The sequence below is a fragment of the Phoenix dactylifera genome, chromosome 9 (genome assembly GCF_051530095.1).
Source record: "Phoenix dactylifera cultivar Ajwa chromosome 9, Ajwa_hap1_PhDact_Kaust_v1.1, whole genome shotgun sequence".
NCBI classification, from domain to species: domain Eukaryota; kingdom Viridiplantae; phylum Streptophyta; class Magnoliopsida; order Arecales; family Arecaceae; genus Phoenix; species Phoenix dactylifera.
In genome coordinates this window covers 7,859,297-7,877,856 of record NC_143198.1, presented here as the reverse complement: position 1 = coordinate 7,877,856, position 18,560 = coordinate 7,859,297, and the positions used below count along the sequence as shown (strand labels likewise).

Genomic DNA, 18,560 nt, shown 5'->3' with positions numbered 1-18,560 from the left:
AATAGAAAATATGCTTGCTAGAGCTAGACAATCCCCTGTGGTATAATGGGATGAAATGAAGGAGAAGTTAAAAGAAAAATATCTCCCAACATCCTATAAAAGTCGCCTGTTAGATCAGTGGCAACGACTGATTCAAGGAAACAAACCTGTGTCTGAATACATCGCTCGTTTTGATGAGTTCTTCATGCGATGCGATGCACGCGAGAGTATGGAATTGACCCTTTCTAGGTTTAGGTCCGGATTGCGAGATGATTTACAAAAAGAGCTTATTCTACGCGAGGTCAATTCATTAGAACATGCTTATCAACTTGTCCAAGACATCGAGCGTTATACTAATAAGACAACCTTTAGGCGATTTGATCTTAAGGAGGCCAATCATAAGTTTACCCACGGTAGTCAAACTAACACTTGGGGTAAGCCTAATATTAGAAATCAAGCGACAGAGACCCCAAAAATTAATGATCAAAAGAATAAGGGAATTTTAAGTGAACCACCCAAAATTTCTCGAGATCAGTGCTACAGATGTTTTGGTTTTGGGCATAGAGCTAGTCAATGTCCTACTAAGAAAACACTGGTCATCAAAGAAGTTAGAAATGATGAAGAGGATGAGTTGGTCTATGAACCAGAGATATACCCTGAAGAGTCAGATGAAGGTGAGGAACCCTGCTCACTTGAGGGTTCCACTCCTTTAGGCGTAGTTAGGTGTGTCCTTACACAACCTAAGCAAGAAGATGATGACTGGAGGCGTCGATCCATATTTCACACCTATATCAAATGTGGGGAACATAGCTGTAAGGTTATTATCGACAGTGGGAGTAGTGTCAATGTTGTATCCACAAGAACTGTCAAGAAGCTACAGTTAAAAACAGTGCCTCACCCTAACCCTTATAATGTGTCTTGGGTGGATAAAACCGCTATACCAGTCACTGAGCGTTGTCTAGTCCAAATCAACTTTTCTGAATATAATGATAAGGTCTGGTGTGATGTTATTCCCATGGACGTTGGACACATCATCCTTGGCAGACCGTGGCTTTATGATTTGGATGTGACTATTTATGGCAAATCCAATTCCTGTTCTTTTGTTCACCAAGGAAAGAAAATTCGACTAAACCCTTTGCCTCCTAGACCTTCTATTGCTGGAAAGAAGGATGTGAAGGTTGAAAAGCATCTTCAAATCATTAGTCCTAAGGAATTTGAGAAAGCAGCAGCCCAAGAATCTATAGTCATTGTGTTAGTGTCCAAAGAAGTTAACCCTGATTTTCAAATAGATTTTCCGAAGGAAGTCATCATGTTCTGGAAGAATTTAAGGATCTCTTTCCTGAGGACCTTCCTGATGAGCTTCCCCCTATGCGTGACATTCAGCACGCCATAGATTTGGTTCCAGGGGCGACTCTCCCGAACTTGCCTCATTATAGACTCAATCCGATTGAACACGCTGAATTAAAACGGCAAGTTGATGAACTACTCCAAAAAGGGTTCATCCGAGAGAGTCTTAGCCCGTGTGCGGTGCCTGCGCTTCTAACGCCAAAAAAAGACGGCACTTGGAGAATGTGTGTGGATAGCAGGGCAATTAATAAGATTACGGTTAAATATCGGTTTCCAATACCACGATTAGATGACATGCTTGATATGATGGCAGGTGCCACTATCTTTTCCAAAATTGACCTTAAGAGTGGTTACCACCAAATCCGTATCCGCCCAGGTGATGAATGGAAAACAGCTTTCAAAACCAAGGATGGGTTATACGAGTGGCTAGTCATGCCCTTTGGGTTAACAAATGCACCTAGTACATTTATGCGAATTATGACCCAAGTGCTAAGACCTTTCATGGGTAAATTCCTTGTAGTCTACTTTGACGATATCTTAATTTATAGCAAAAACAAGAAACAACACCTTGAGCACCTACGTTTGGTTTGCAATTCACTAAGAAAAGAAAGCCTATATGCGAATTTTAAGAAGTGTTCATTTATGACTGATCGTGTAATCTTCTTGGGATTCGTTGTTTCTTCTGAGGGTTTTTCAGCAGATCCACAGAAGGTCCAAGCTATTCTTGAATGGCCCAAACCCACTACATTATTTGAGGTGCGAAGCTTCCACGGCCTAGCCACCTTTTATAGGCGGTTCATCAAGAATTTTAGTACGATCACTGCACCGATTACGGAGTGTATCCGGAAAGGTGAATTTCATTGGACCGTTGCAGCCTCTAGGGCATTCCAAGAGATTAAGACTAGAATGACTGAAGCCCCAGCAATGCGCCTCCCAGATTTTACTAAAGTTTTTGAAGTCTCTTGTGACGCATCTGGTATAGGCATAGGTGGTGTCTTAAGCCAAGAAAAACATCCTATCGCATACTTCAGTGAGAAACTGAATGATGCCAAACGAAAATATTCCACCTATGACAAAGAATTTTATGCAGTTGTACAAGCGCTGCGTCACTGGCGTCACTATTTGCTACCTCAGGAGTTCGTATTATATTCCGACCATGAAGCTTTGAGGTACTTAAATTTTCAAAAACGATTGAGTTCACGACACGGAAAGTGGGCTGAATTTCTTCAAGAATATACCTTCGTGTTGTGTCACAAAGCAGGTATTGACAACAAAGCAGCTGATGCCTTAAGCCAACGCGTAGCATTACTTTCTTCAGTAAGCATAAATGTTACTGGATTTGAACGTATGATTGACGATTATGCAACTTGTCCAGACTTCGCTGAGATCTATGCGAGCGTCTTAGAAGGTTGCACCAGGGACAATAGTGATTACCTTGTGGTTGATGCCTTTCTGTTCCGAGGAAACAAGCTGTGTATTCCTCAAACATCCCTTAGAGATTTTCTTGTTTGGGAACTTCATGCAGGAGGAATAGCCGGCCATTTTGGTAGAAATAAGACCATTGATATGGTCGAACAAAGATTTTATTGGCCTAGTTTAAAACGGGATGTTGCAAAAATTGTTAGTCAGTGTCGTACTTGTCATCTATCCAAACAGCGCAAACAAAACACTGGTTTATATACCCCCCTTCCTGTCCCAGATCGTCCTTGGCAGGACATTAGTATGGATTTTGTGCTAGGATTGCCAAAGACTAGAAGTAAGCATGATTCCATTCTCGTGGTAGTGGATCGGTTCTCTAAGCACATTTTTTACCCACTTCCAAGACTTCTGATGCCTCCAAAGTTGCGAGAACCATTTTTGATGAGGTTGTTAGGCTCCACGGGCTTCCAACATCGATAGTGACTGATAGAGATGTCAAATTGTTAGTTATTTTTGGAAGACCCTCTAGAATTTTATAGGTACTAAGCTTAAATATTCCACAGCCTATCACCCTCAGACAGACGGGCAAACTAAGGTGGTCAACCGCAGCCTAGGAAACCTACTACGATGTTTAGTGGGTGACCATCCAGGTAATTGAGATCTTTTTCTATCCACAGCTGAATTCGCCTACAATAGCTCTGTGAACAGGACCTCTGGCTTGAGCCCTTTTGAAATTGTCTTAGGCTATGTACCGCGAAAACCTATTGATCTTATCCCAGTAGCACCTAATAATAGAATCTCTGAGACCGCTGAATCCTTTGCGCAACACATGCACAATTTACATAAAGAGATTAAGAAGAAAATTGAAATCAACAATGCGAGATATAAAATGGCCGTTGACTTACGTCGACGTTATCAAGAATTTCGAGTGGGTGACGATGTAATGATCAGAATCAGACCTGAACGGTTTCTACCAGGAGCCGTTAGGAAATTGCACCCCCGAAGTATGGGTCCATACAAGATTCTAAAACGGGTGGGATCTAATGCATTTGTGGTGGATATTCCAAGTGATTTTGGGATTAATCCAGTTTTTAATGTAGAAGACTTAGTTGCCTACCGAGGTCCGACAACTATTCCTGCAGACCCACTCAATGAGCCTGACACTGACCTCACATCCAATTTTGAGAATATATCTCCTGCTCCTGCCTTGCCTCCTGTACCTTTTTCTCCGCAGATCACAGATACAGTGGAACAAATTTTAGATGATCAGATTGTTAGTACGCAGAACGGTGGTTATCAGCAATACCTGGTCAGATGGCATGGTCGACCTCCGTCAGAAGATACCTGGATTAGCAGAGATGAGCTTCAGCGACTTGCTTCAGACCTGTTGGAGCATTACCAGACATCCGTTTCGCCAGAGGCGAACTCTTCTCCGTTGAGGAGAGTTGGTGGGGACACAGACCACCGTTTCCAGCATGTGTATAGGCGTCGCCGGCGTGCATAGCACTTCGGCCACCCTAGTTTTATTTTTTTGTGTATTTTCATTTATTTATTATGTATTTTCGTCTTTTATTAGTTGCTGACTTGTATGGTTGTATTTAGCTAGTGTAGTGATCCATGATGTTGTTGGATCATGGGTAGTTACATGATCATTTATGGGGATCATGGTAGTTGCATAGGAGGTTATATATGGCACCCCATATCTACTGTTGGAGGTAGAGTAATTTGGAATGAAAAATTTGTCTTGACATCTGGTGGACTCCAGAACTTCCCTCCTCTCTCCTTTCTATTTATATTTTCTACTCTAAATCATCTGTCCCGCACCAGCTTGCTTCACTGTTAACGAGAATGTAAATCCTGGACTGCTCACAATCGTGAGTAGGCAGACTGGAGATCATCCCTTTCTTTTCTTTCTTTTGTAAACTATCTATACTATTTTCTAAATAATAAAGCCTGGATGGTCATGCCTCCCATTACATCAAAAAAAGAAAAAAAACTACTGCAGGTCTGCTTGTATACATTGATCAGAAAAGAGGTTGAAATTTCTCAAATGATCATGGAGAAAAGTGCCATTATCGGTAATTAAAAGAGATGTTTACATGATCTTGATGTCTCTCAGTTCGAAGAACTGTGCGTCCAGTTTCCATCTCTTTCACATGTCCCATGTTTTAAATAGTCTTTTCTGCTATTGAGAGATGCTTGGTTTTGTATTCAGGAAAGGGAAAAAAAAGCAATTTCCTTTTTTCTTTTGCCCTTTGAAGCTGCTTTGAGAGTCACTCTTGACCTTTAAAATTGTTGAACATCATGCAGGAATATCAGGCGACGAGATTAGAGCCAAGGAACTCAGAATACTGTCTGAGGTGTGGAAGGGACCGTGGCACCAATGGCTCCGTGGATGGCTAGTTCAGAGTCTGGAAATTTCCCACATCAAATCCAATTTTTTTAGAAGATTTTCACGAAGGATTTGTAAGACAACTCATTCATGCAGAGCATGCCAGAAATTCTAAATTTAACAGTTTACAGAATTCAGATGGGAATTTATCGGCAAAATTCAAGTAGGCAGCAGTTGAATCACCTGTCCCATGGAAGAGTCCTCTTTTTTTTTTTTTTGGCTAAAACGGGCGTTTCATCATGGAAGAGTCCTTTGGAGGCCGTTTTGGCCCTCAAAACCGCCTGTCATTTTTTTTCTCTCTCTCTTCGGCTATGTTTGACCAAACTATATCTCACAATTTGGTCTGGGGTTTCGGGATGCTCCAGAAGAAAAAATTGGCCAGAAAATGGTCTTCGATCTTTCTTTATTTTCAATTTTAAAACTTTTCGTATTCCTACAGTACCTATTTTTGCTCTGGGTGCTAGCCATTTTCCAAAACTTGTAACGGGCTGTAGGCTTGGGTCTGGGTCCAGGCTTGGGTTAACCTCCTGCGTGCTGAGTGTGGGGCTGCCCCGCCCACGACTCCTCCCCGCCTCTCTCCGCTCACCATCGGCTTCTCTGCCCTCCGCCCTTCCGACAGCCCTTCGGTGGCAGCTCTGCTTAGCTAGCTTTCTCCACCTTTGATGTCTTGGTTCGTAACCCATGCGACGCTTTGGTATCCTTTCTAATTATGAGTTATATTTGTGTTTATTGTTTGCCGTGCCATTTGTAGAGTTACTAATAAACCAAGCCGGCTTCAAATCTTCTGTCTCAAAGGTGGAACATAGAGTGGGACAGGGAAATGAGACACAAGATTTGAAGCCAAACCAAGCCTAAGTTGAACCGTGCCCCGTGCCTTCCAGAGTCTAGGGGAGAAGGCCTCTAGAATCTTCTCATCTCTAATGGAACCAGGCCACTTCTATTGGGCCATGAGATGAATCCATGGCCCTGTTCCGGACCTATAGAAACTCTTCTTATTTGCACTCTATCCTAAATTAAGAATCTTTTATTTTAATATTTTCTTTTTTGAACTAGAGGCCTATTCACTTTGTTTTCACCTTTGAACGCTTCGGTCTCTTTCCAAAAATTATGTGCGTTGTCCATGAGTATACTAATAGGTATAAACTAAAAGAAAAACTGTTCGGACTAGTAGAAAGAAGACTGGAGAACAAACTTACATGAAGTTTTTTTAGCTAAAAATAAGTTGGATACGGATAAAGAATTAGGCTAAAGGCTAAGGGTGGGCGGTCCCTAAAGGGCCCAAAAAGCCCGTGCTTGGATTCGCTGCCTTCCCGTGGTCGCTTCTTTACCTGTTCTTTTCCTCGCCCTGACCCGGAGAGTTCTTATTATCACGACTCCGCCGTCACCCGTCTCGCTCGCTCGCTCGCTTGCTCTCTCTCTCTCTCTCTCTCTCTCTCTCCCGACCGTCCTCTTTCGCCGCGCGGCAGCAACCGGAGAAGCGAAGAAAAGAGAAGACGAGGCGGCGGAAGCAACAGCGAGGCGGGGAGGACGAGGCTGCCCGAGGAGACGATGCGATCGGATGAGGAGGAGGAGGAGAAGGAGGAGGAGGAATCCGGTGCCGGGATTGGAGCAACAGGGAGAAGGCCAACCACCACCACCACCAGCGGCGGCGGTGCCGGCGGCGGCTCTGGCGACGGCCGGCTTCGCTGATGGCGTTGCAGATGACCTGGCAGCAGCGGAGCCTGCAGCGCCGCAAGGCCGGTCCCCCTCTCGGCCTCAAGAACCTTGGCAATACCTGCTACCTCAACAGCGTCCTCCAGTGCCTCACCTACACCCCTCCCCTCGCTCAATTCTGCCTCGCCTCCCAACACTCCTCCCTTTGTGAGTGAGCCCTTCTTCCCTTCTTTCCCTCTGCGTTTGTTTCAAATCGGAATTTTGGGTTGATTTGTGGGGCGGGGGAAATTTCTTGGCAGGCAAGTCGATGTTCGCGAAGCGGGACAAGGACTGCCCCTTCTGTATCCTGGAGCGGCAGATCGCCCGATGCCTCAGCCTGGACGGGCCTCTCGATTCGCCCTCCAAGATCCAGAAGTGCCTCACCCTCTTCGCCGAGCACTTCCGCGGGGGCTGCCAGGAGGACGCCCACGAGTTCCTTCGCTATGTCATCGATGCCTGCCACAACACCTGCCTCAAGCTCAAGCGCCTCAGCGCCACCACCGGCAATGCCTCGGCGGTGGTGGGGCCCATAACGGTGATGAAGGATATCTTCGGCGGAGCGCTGCTCAGCCAGGTGAAGTGCCTCTCCTGCAAAGGGGAGTCCAACAAGACCGACGAGATCATGGATATCAGCCTCGACCTCTTCCAGAGCAACTCTCTGAACGATGCCCTTGCCCGATTCTTTCAGCCTGAGGTCCTCGAAGGCAACAACAAGTACAGCTGCGGCAAGTAAGCAAGCTGTGTTACTGCCGATATCCGTTTCTTCTTTTATTGGTGGAGGTATCGATGTAATTGGAATACTTTGCTGTGTTTCAGGTGTAAGAAGCTATCTGTGGCCAGAAAGCAGATGTTCATTTTTAGAGCCCCTAATGTACTCATCATCCAGCTCAAGGTGATCTTCTCTGGCTCTATTGCCTTTGATTTTTTTTTTTTTGTTGCTTGTCTAGGGTTTACTGGGTTTTGCAACTGTATTCTTTCTGTAGAGATTTGAGGGCATACATGGTGGGAAGATCAACCGGAACATTGAATTCGAGGAGGTGCTGGTGCTTTCAAAGTTTATGTACAATGCAACTCAGGTTTGTCGTACCCCATTTGGTAGCCTTTTTCCTTTTTTCTTTAAAAGTTGCCCGTCAGTCTCTTTTAATGAACAAATGGATATGGTCATGACGAATGAATAACGGACTGCTGGTGAAAGACTATGAATTGCTGGAATGGTAGAATGTTGATGCTTGGATACTCCATTCTACATGATGTATGCAGCTTAGGCATCTTGTTCATGTGTAGTATTAACTACATACTTGGATCATAATTGAGCATTTTGAGCATTTTGAATTGTGAACTGTTCAGTTTGTAGAAATAGGGTCATTCAGGAAATCACTAGCATATGCAGCTCAAAATTTACATCTATGCATGCACTTGCTATGCATGTGAAGCCTATCGAAGAAGGAAAAAAAAATAAAACTGTATAAAAAGAATTATTTTAGAAAAGAAGAAATTGTATTAGCTAAAAGAGGCAACGACATCTTACTGGTGTTATATGTGATTGTCTTCACTAGAAGAATGGAGATAAGCTAAGCATCTAGTCGAGTCAGGCTGTATATGGTGAAGATTAGGATGGAGGAGAGAGAAGTCATATAAATGGGAGGTTGCTATTATAGGTGGTAGGAAGTGGGGGATAAGATAGGGAATAGAGATTGAGAGAGGGCGAGTTTAAGTTATAGTCTGGTGACTCTGGTACTTCTCTTGATTAGTTCAGATTAAGGATTCAAGTAAATTAAGTTGCTATGCATATTGAGTCTATAAAAGAAGACAAAATAATATAAAAGCATACAACAAAAATCATTATAGACAAAGAATAAATTCATATTAATTAAAAGGAGCAATAATGTGTTGATGATGTCTTATTTTCTTGAGTTTACTAGAAGAATGGAACTAAGCTAAGCATCTAGTAGAGGTGGGTTTTATATGGTGAAGATTAGGAGGGGAGAGAAGCCAAATAAATGGGAGGTTGCTATTATGGGTGGTAGAATGTGGAGCATAGGTAGGGAGGAGACATTGGGAGGGTGGGGTATGGGGAAAGGGTGGGGGGAGGCCAATGAGAGTGTAATTTATAGGTCATTTAAGAGAGTTAGGTAACTTAGGCATGATGTGGCAAGGGTTCATGTGCTTATAGTTTGTGGTTAAGTGGTAAATCTTTAAAAATCCCTGAATCAGTTAGCACCAAGGATTCTAGGACAATCATATGCGGCTTGTATCAGTCAGCATGTACAATTTTACTGATTGATACTGACTTATATCAATTCAAGGTTACTAGTTGTGTTGGGTAAACTACGTATTGATATGGGTCTCATGTTGTAATTCATATACCTACCAGTTATCAGTACAGGGCCCTACATGGGTTTCAAAACCCTGGTAGAGACAGAAACATGGGTGCGAGAAATAACAATTTGCTTTTCTTTGTAGATCTCTGAGAATAGTATTTACATGTTGAGAGTAAAGGTGATGGGTGAAAAAGATACTGCTGTTGGATAAACAAGCAGCTTGTTCCAGGTAGTTACTACTATTTATCACTATAATAAATTCTTTCAGACAAGATTTGGTCTAAAAAATTGGTCAAGCTGGAGGATATGCTGACAAACTTGAAAACCCAATTCACTTTGTTCAATAATATTGACGCTGAAGCTTGTATGGTCTGAATAGTCATAAAGAAAGAAACCTATCATATGTCTAGATCTTTATGGGATTGTCTGGATGTTGAAGACATTACTCAAGTGACAAGATATAACTGGCTTGAGTTTCAGTTTAAGAAGTGGTGGTAATGGAGACCAAGGGAACCCATGGACATGAGAAAGGAATAGCAATTCCTTTCTTATCTTTAATTTGGCTAGTTATATCCTGGAAAGAAAGAAATCATATATTAGCTTATTGAATATATCTTTGACTAAAGAATACATGCATATTTTGATGATATTTGTTAAAATTCAAAACTTAATCAAGTTAGGTCGTTCCCACTTGATGCTATAAATGCCACTAACTAATTGATACCAAAGATCTCATTCACTCCTGCTTTATTCCATAAATGCTGAGTACCAAAAAATATCATTCACTGTTCACAGTTATAGGGATGACCATTTTCTTCCATGTAAGAGTGGGTTTACAGTTCATCTATTTTATGGGAATGTTGGTCCCAAAGGTAATATGATTCCATTACTTGTTGGCAAACCAAACATTGAATGATTCCAAATATGAAATTTCCATTCCATTGCAGCTCTTATTATGTGAACCAAATGTAGCATTAGTTTTAATCTTTTAGAACATGTTGCAGGATATTGAAATGAAATCAACATTTCAATAAAGTTTCCAATTTCCTAAAATTCATTGGAATTTTGGGTTTTGTGGTCACCAAATTCATAAATATGAGCAACCCAATAGCCCCTTCTAACAATGGCCAAAATAGACTTATGATGTTAAGATTGGATAGGATTTTGCTGTCATCTACTTGTGGTTAGGTATTTACCTGAAGTAGTTAATTGTGTCCTTTCTTCATTAAGTAACACTCTAATATTGCTGAAAGTTGTGATTGAAGAAGAGGCCATGTTAATTTGTAAGCTTGAGTTTGAGAGAATTCATAGTTAAAATGTGTATGAGTTTGTTTATGAATTCTTCTGTTTTATTTTTTTGGAATGAGAAGATTGTGCATGGATGGCATGATCTCTTTCCTAAAGTAGTTAATTGTGGCCCTTCCTCAGTCAGTTTTTGGTAACATTCTTATATTGCTCAAAGTACTAATTGAAGAAGAAGCCATGTTAATTTTTTAAGTTTGATTTTGAGAGAACTTATTGCTATATTGTATATGAGCTTGTTTACGAGTTCTGTGCAGCTTTGGTTTTTTTTGGGACTGAGCGGATTGTGCCCCTGTGACATTATCTCCTTCCTACTTCTTGGATAAGGGAGTCTTGAATGAAAAATTTTTAGTAGAGTTTCTATTGGTAATCTTGAATTGTCAAACCCACTTTACTTGAAAAATATATGGGCACATTTGCTGATGACACTCTTGGTACTTTGTAATGATTTAGTTGATCATATCTTGAATGTCAAGATGATCTTATGCTTCTAGTAGGATATTTTGAGCATTAACAATATCTTCTTGACATTCTTGGCGTGTAGGGGTGTTGAGGATGATGAGGTAAATGAGAGGGCACAAACACTTGACCGTAGTGTGGAGTGGATAAGCCTACTTTGCTAATCTCTAGCTTCTCATGTCTTTGAAACCTAGAAGGCAAAATTTGATCTCTGTTAATAGAAGATATAACACTTGACATGTGAGCAGAAGAATAAACCTTCAACTGTAGTTTCTAATCTATTGGTTCTTGCTTTTATGCCATACTTCCATCAGAAGTGGGTAACTCAACTAAGTTATCCATGGAGGGTATTGTGGCAGTACAGGTTGGATTAGTTAGCAGACATCTAATTTATTGTGTTTTAGTTTTATAGTTATTCTGGTGGATGTCTTGGGGATAAAAACTGTAAGATACATGAATACAACTATGTTGGATGACTGTGGTAATTGGCGGGGATCAAATAAAGCGAAATTAGGTTATTTGGAAAGCTGTGCTAGGCTCTGAGCAGGTACATCCTTTGGTTACTGTATTTCTGTTCAACTGAACATTAAAGATGGGAAATATTTTTGTGTGGCAATAAGTTCTAGATGGGGGAGGTGGGAAAAGAAGTGGTGTAATTGAATATATCTCAGTTCTTTGGTCTGCTGAATGTTGAATGGAATTTTGGATAGATGAAAGCAATATAGGATCAGTTACATATTTTCTTTGGAGAAATCTGAAGGGAGAAGAGCTTTAGGTTGGTTGGAATTGTTGGATATTATGGAAGGATAGAGGTTGATAGCAAAGGAATGGTGGTATGTTCTGTAAATGCAGTGACTAGGGATGGATATAGAACCTTTCCTTATTTTCATTTCTGATGCACGGACCAAATGCCCATTGCACAAGATTTTTTAAATTGGTGCAATACCTGAGAGACTGATGGTTCTACTAAAGGTGCAGGGATTCTGATCATCACGTTTCCTTCAAAGTCTAACATGAAAGTATTTCTTAATACAAAAAGAACAGGAACCTGGTTGACAGGGTCAGTCAGTGGGATATTTGCGTGGAGGGTGAAATAAACTTGTGGAAGATGTATACTAGTCTAGCAAAAGTTTAGCTTATCAGTACCTATTTGGCATTTGGCTGTTTTGTGGAAGTTTGCTTTTTTCTCTTTTTCTGGATTCCCCCTTTTGTTTGCTCATTTTCTTTTCTTTTCCTTCCCTCCTTCTCTGTATTTCATTTTGCTGTTATCAGCATGTTATGAGGAGTTTCTTTGTTCTTTAGGGGCAGCTTGGCAACCACTTTTCCAGTGTTGGGAGTTTAGACTTCACCTAGTCTGCTTTGTAAGACTTTTTAAATAAAAAGAAGGGGGGGGGGGGGCAGTATCTACAACCTTTAAAACTTTCTGATTTCAACTGAATTGAGGTGCCGGAGTCTTTTGTTACTTTGGCAACAAGCAACTGTCATTTAATTATTTTTTCTTTTGAAAGATTTTCTAATTCAATTCATCGGTATCATGGTGATGCAGGATTCACAGCCTGAGTATAACCTTTTTGGCAGCATTGTGCATTCAGGCTTCTCACCTGAGTCTGGACACTATTATGCATACATCAAGGTCTCATCTTTTGTCATTTTTCATCTTTCCATATTTCAAGTGCTTGAACTCGTTCTCCTTTCCTATTGATGCATCTGCCTCACAGATAATTTTTATATTATCTTCTACAGGATGCCTTTGGTCACTGGTATTGCTGTAATGATGCTCATGTTTCACTTTCAAGCACACAGGAGGTTTTGTCTGAGAAAGTCTATATCTTGTTCTATATCCGCAGTAATCAGATCCCAAGATCTAGCAAAACTGGTTCACCCTGCAATGTTGTGAAGTCTTCATATTCTAATGGAAGTGATGTGTTGCCAAGCATTAAATCTGCTGATGTTTTGAAACCTCAGGTCACAAAGCCAAATGGGGCTTCGTCTTTTAAAAGTAATGGTTCAAATATGTTGAAGAATGGTAAGATATCTCAAAGTCCACAAATCAAGAGTATTAACTTGAAGAACCTGGAGATAAAAAGAGCTAAATCAAATGGTAGTGACAGCATTGAAACTTGTAATAATTTGTCTGCTCAAAGTGATTCTGCATCACCTGAATGTAGCTTATCCAATGAAACTAAAGTTATGGTTAAGGTTGAGGGGTCATCAGCACCTAATGACAATGCTGCTGATCAGAACGCGTCTTCTAATTTGGTGGAATACAGTTGCGCACATACATTGACAGTGCCAAATGGAAATGGATGTGTTAGTCTTTCGAAGATAGAAGTACATAAGGACAATGGTACTCAAAGTGTGGAAGCTGTGAAAAGAGATTGCAATGGTTCATCCAACTGCTTGATTACTAAATGGCACTCTGATGTCTCATCATTTAAGAGAAAATCGTGTGATAGTGACAAAGCCGAAAATTCAATATCATGTACTAAAGAATCTAGCAATCTGTCCAGGGAAGATGTCTCATTCAAGACTCAGAGCACATGTTATGAAGAGCAATTTAAAGGGGAACTTGAAAAGTTTAAAGAATTGTAAGTCTCTTCTTCCCACCATTTCAGTTTTTGACCTTAAATATGGCATTTGTTTTCTTCTGAGGATATTTGTTGTAGGGGAAGAACTTGCCACTTTTGCATTGGCAATTCACCTGTTATGCTCCTTTTTCTAAGGGAAAATATTATTTTTTTCCAAATAACACATGGAACATATGAAATTATATATTGGTTGTTTTAGTATTTTTTTACGGATATTTTGTCTCTTTTTTTTATATTGGCTACATATTGCAAGAGAAGTTTCTCCAAGTTTGATCAGACGTAGCACTTGTAACATGTGGTCACCAATTTTTTCTGATATGATATTGGCGGCCTCTTCAGGCTTGCTCCAGAAGTCCGTTTAGAGCTACAGTCGTGTGGTTGGGTTCATGAAGTTGATAATTTCATGCGCACCAGAAAGCGGTCATGTTTCCCTGCAGCAGCCAATTGTCATGATAATAGTTTTATGAAGTAAGAGTTGTGCTTTCATTTTGCAGTTACCATGAAATTTTATGTTCTTATGTCTTTTTAAAAGTTTACATGTACAGATCTTCTCTTCACCTTTATTTTAGCATTTGAAAAGGGTAACTAATTTCAGTGCTGCTTTGGGTAAACTAACTCTTAGCAAATACTAATGTGTGAAATGTTTTCTGGAATTATATGAGCAATTATGCATATGTTGATACAATTTCTAGCAATATTTTGCTTTTGCTAATCCTACATGACATGGAATCAACAAACCCATTTTAATATAGTTCACCATTGAGGATTATATCCTTTTGCCAACAAAAATTCTTGTGATTCGTTCTATGTTCCCTTCTATGAATCTTGTAGCATAGCCCTCCTTATGTTACGTTTTCCTTTTAAGGAATACCATATTATGTTTCTGTCAACTAGTGTTTACACCAAACCAAATTCTTTAGATTTCCAACTTGTTACTAGATTTTGCATTTATTTTTAAAAATATTAGACATCAGTTGGTAATCAACATTGGCTGCAATGTATGCCTATATCCAAGTCCTCATAAGTTGGATTCGCCATGTTTGCATTATACTTGGGGTGTGTTTGGTGTTTCTTCTGCTTTTCAAAAGGTCATTCTCAGAAAAACACACTTGTCAAGATATTAAATTAAAAGTACTTTTTGATATATTTGCTGTTATTTGTAACAATCCTTTCAATGGATGAGCTTACCATGTTCAACAGGGAAGGTGCATCTCGTGGAAGAAGAAGAAGCTAGAAGCTAGATTTGTAGCCTCTTTGAAAGTGCTTTTCTGACTTGTTGTAGAAGCACTTCTCAAAAAATGTTATCAGAATTTTTCAAGGAAGTTCTTTTACTTTTACTTTTAAAGTTACCAAAAACCTTTTTTTTTAACACAACTGCTCCCTTTGCAAATACATGAAGATGAAGGCAATAAAGATTAAAAGCTCTTAGTGATTGAAATAATGGTTCTAAGTAGGTAAGGCAGAAAAGGGAAGAGAATTAACTAGACCTGCAGAAGTTGCCTCTGCATAACATAGCATTCTAGACAGCTGCTAAAGCAACCACTGGTCTCATTAAACCTGCCAAGCAACTTAGTTACCTTGGCCTCCGCTTGCAGGCATGTGGCTTGTTATGCTTTCCAACTGCAGGGGCCTCATTTTGAGCAGTACTGCCACATTTCTGAAGGTTGCAAAACCTAGTACACATCCTCAGGCTCAGCCATAGTTGCAGAACTGGGGGAACTGGTCAGCTGCTTACTGTTGGTAGGATGGTTCTCCATCTGCCATCTCCCTGTCAAAACAGTGTTTATAATCATGCTTTAATCTGTCAAGCCATGGGCCTGTTTTCAGGTTGATAATTTGTATAACATTTGGAGTAGAAGTTTGTTGCCAGCCAGATCTTAATGCTATTGACTTCCTAATTAATCATATATAATCAACTTCTAATTGAGCATTACTAAAGTGTATCAAGGATTTAAAGTAGTACATTTTATATAAGTCTTTAAGCACATAATGTAGATGCTTTGTTGTTTTTAGGAAGTATAATGGTGCAACATGTCTCTCAATTTAAAATTATTTGTGTCTACATTGCTATTTACTGTAATGCAGGAACCAGTTGATAATTGATGCTAAGAAGAACTTTACCTCGCAAATTCCAGAACCAGTAAAAGAGCACTTCATTAACCGTCTGAGATCATTTAGTAAGGGGAAATTGTTATCGGATGCTTAAACTTCCATTGACGGTATGCTACACATATTGAAAGAAACTATCAAACTGTGAGTCTATATTTTGAAACAATTTTTTGTTTGCTCCCTTGTTCTTCCTGTCTGATTGGTTTTTCAATAGACTGTAATATCAGTTGAAGCGAAGTCCTCAAGTAGGTATTAATTTTGCAGTATTGGATGCTGCTGGACTGGCTGTATAGTCTGTATTATTTCTGTATCCACAATTCAATGGCCTAATTTTCTTTTCGAACTTAGGAGCTGCTGGTACGTGTTGAATCTTGAATATTGTACTTTATATCAAATTCGAGAAATAGCACATTTCAATACCATGATATTACCATTGTTATAACTTTTTAATACTTAACTATATTCTTTTAGGAACATGTGAGAAATGTCGTTGACTTCATCACAACCTCCTCTTCCAGTGCTATATACATTTTTGAGTCCGATAGTTTTCTTTGCTAGGAGAGACTAAGTGCAGCCATGGCAAAAAAAAAAAAGAAAGAGACAAAGTGCAGAGTTACAGTCATGTGTAAGATACCCTTGCCGGTGCTCAATTCGTAGAGGCAGTCTCTCTCATTTCCCCCCCTCTTTAAGTCCAAAGATGATGGAACACAGTTTCTTAAAGATAGTCACAGTCCTTGAATTACATGAATTATGCAAGTTTTAACTTTTCTTTGCCTCGAAATTATTATGGCCGTCTCTTGTTTTTCCTCTTGGCTACTCTTATTAATTTCAGTGGCATGGAACATGGTAAGTGATATCTTCTTCCAGGCATTTCATTTCTTATAACTAATGGAATACATATTGCAGATTTTGTCCATGCATCTGGTTGAATTGATATACTTCCAAATATTTTTGTATCAATTGTTGCATTTAGCCTATGCACTTAATTTTGCCTCAATGTTTTGTTTTGCAACTCTCTGTAACAAGATTTTGTTCTATAAAGTGCAATAGCCGATAGCAGGCCTTCAATTTCATGGAGATCTTGCCCAGGCAGCATTAGTGGAGCAATCAACATTAGAATGATATCATGCTTAATGTATTAAAAAGCAGATTGCGAGCATGTAGCAGCCTGGAGTTTGCATGGCAGATGGTGGATGAAGCTATAACAGGTGCAATGTAAACATATCAATATTTTTCAACTAAGTATCAAAAGCAATATTTTACATCAACTTCATTTAAAAGATATGAAAAAATATCATGGTTATAAAACATCAACTACCTAACATTGTGCATGTCAACATCATAATATTTAAGGTTCATAATTTAATGACAAATATTTTCATCCATCAAAATATTAATAAAACATCATCTACCTAACACGAAATGTAATAAAATCGTTCATAAGATGAACATGTCCACAATCACATAACATCAACTATAGAAAGATGTATGCAATCATATAACATAAACAAATCATCATCATCAGTAGTTAATAGACTCCACTAGTGTGTAGGCAAAGAGTGGAGTGACAAATTGATGATTGACTATCTTAATGATCGATCATCATCTGCTACTTCTAGGAGGTCTGCTCCTTAAGCATTAGAACTAGAGATATTTGAATCATCCTATTGGAAACCAATCTAGCTCGCCGTCGAATAAATCCCCCACTTTGAACCCATACCACAGAGGCTGCTATAATGGGTTTTCACCTAGTATATCGAGCGCTTCATGCCCAAGCGCCGTATAATGCCACTTTGATAATTAGTGTAGGGTTTTTAGGACGAAACCATGATAGTGGCCAATTGATTTTTAAAAGAATGATTATACTGGTTAATAACTTTTATATCTTCTTAAAATTTGCCAAGTATCTCCCAATGAGAATTTCTAGAGGCATGCATAAATTGACGTACAACACTCACTGTGAAGGTAAGATAGACCAAATGATTGCTAGACAAGTGAGCTTTCCGACAAGTCTTCTATCTCTTTAGATCCTCAAATAGCTCATCTTTTTTGAATAGCAATTTTTAGTGTTTTACGTTAGATTTAGTGAATTATACATTGATTTAGTTCATAATATTCTAAATTTAGTGAATAAGTTTGTCGCTATTTTCTTTGGATGGATCATCTAATCTCTAGAACCAGTACTGACTATGTTGCACCATACCGACAAAGTATTAGTATGGTATCGAGATTCAGTTTGGTATATGAACCAAACCAATCTGCACCTTACGCCTGGTATGGACTCCTGCCGCCCTATTTTTGGCAGTACTGTGGCCGGGTTGAGAAAAGGTGTTAGAAGCCTGTCTTGGTATGGGTTGCGCACCATATTTTACCAACCATATTATATCAAACTAGTAACATACCGGTATGGATCTCAGTATCAACTTTGTGGACCTTGCCTAGAACTATCACCGGCAATACGAATTCTTTAAAATAACCATTTAAAATATTAAGCCCTGTCAAAAGTTTCTAGTAACAATATCAACATGGACAAGCAAGATGTAATACTCAAGGCTCTTTTCTAAACAAAAATAGGTCATGGACATTATCCCTTTATTCTTCATTAACTGCCAAAGATCATACTATTTTCTAGATCAATCTGCTAGATAAATCTATTGCTTATGTACATACATACATGCATACATCTAATATGTTTGCATATACATAACTTTTTCCAAAATTTTTATCAAGAAGGGTTTTAATAATCTGCAATTCAGCAGATACATCAGTGATTACTAATAAAAACCAAATTATGGTTTCAAGTTGCACATCTGGAAGATTTTTTTCCTTTTTTTATGCTTGTACTTTGGTTGGGACTAAAGTAGGAGGGACTATTTGGAAGCAACAATCAGTTACAAATTCTAAATATTTGGGGCACCATCCAGACACAACAGATTGAGAGTTTTTTATTTC

The 18,560-nt window shown here is 39.5% G+C and overlaps 1 protein-coding gene across 4 annotated transcripts; it reads left to right on the top strand.

Annotated features, from left to right (window-relative positions):
- Positions 1-6,299: 6,299 nt before the first annotated feature.
- Positions 6,300-16,389, top strand: LOC103721095 (ubiquitin carboxyl-terminal hydrolase 25-like). Of its 4 annotated transcripts, none has more exons than XM_026810027.4 (10): positions 6,300-6,997; positions 7,090-7,558; positions 7,646-7,721; positions 7,813-7,905; positions 12,458-12,544; positions 12,655-13,499; positions 13,839-13,967; positions 15,585-15,718; positions 15,873-15,965; positions 16,080-16,389. In XM_026810027.4, exons 1-8 carry the CDS (start codon positions 6,826-6,828, stop codon positions 15,703-15,705), a joined length of 1,992 nt encoding a protein of 663 aa, XP_026665828.2. In that variant the 5' UTR covers positions 6,300-6,825; the 3' UTR covers positions 15,706-15,718; positions 15,873-15,965; positions 16,080-16,389. The 4 variants fall into 4 exon arrangements, with proteins under 4 accessions (XP_026665828.2, XP_008809370.2, XP_088560290.1 ...); XM_008811148.5 differs by having other exon boundaries at positions 15,585-15,752; XM_088704165.2 differs by having other exon boundaries at positions 6,498-7,001; positions 15,585-15,752.
- Positions 16,390-18,560: the final 2,171 nt, after the last annotated feature.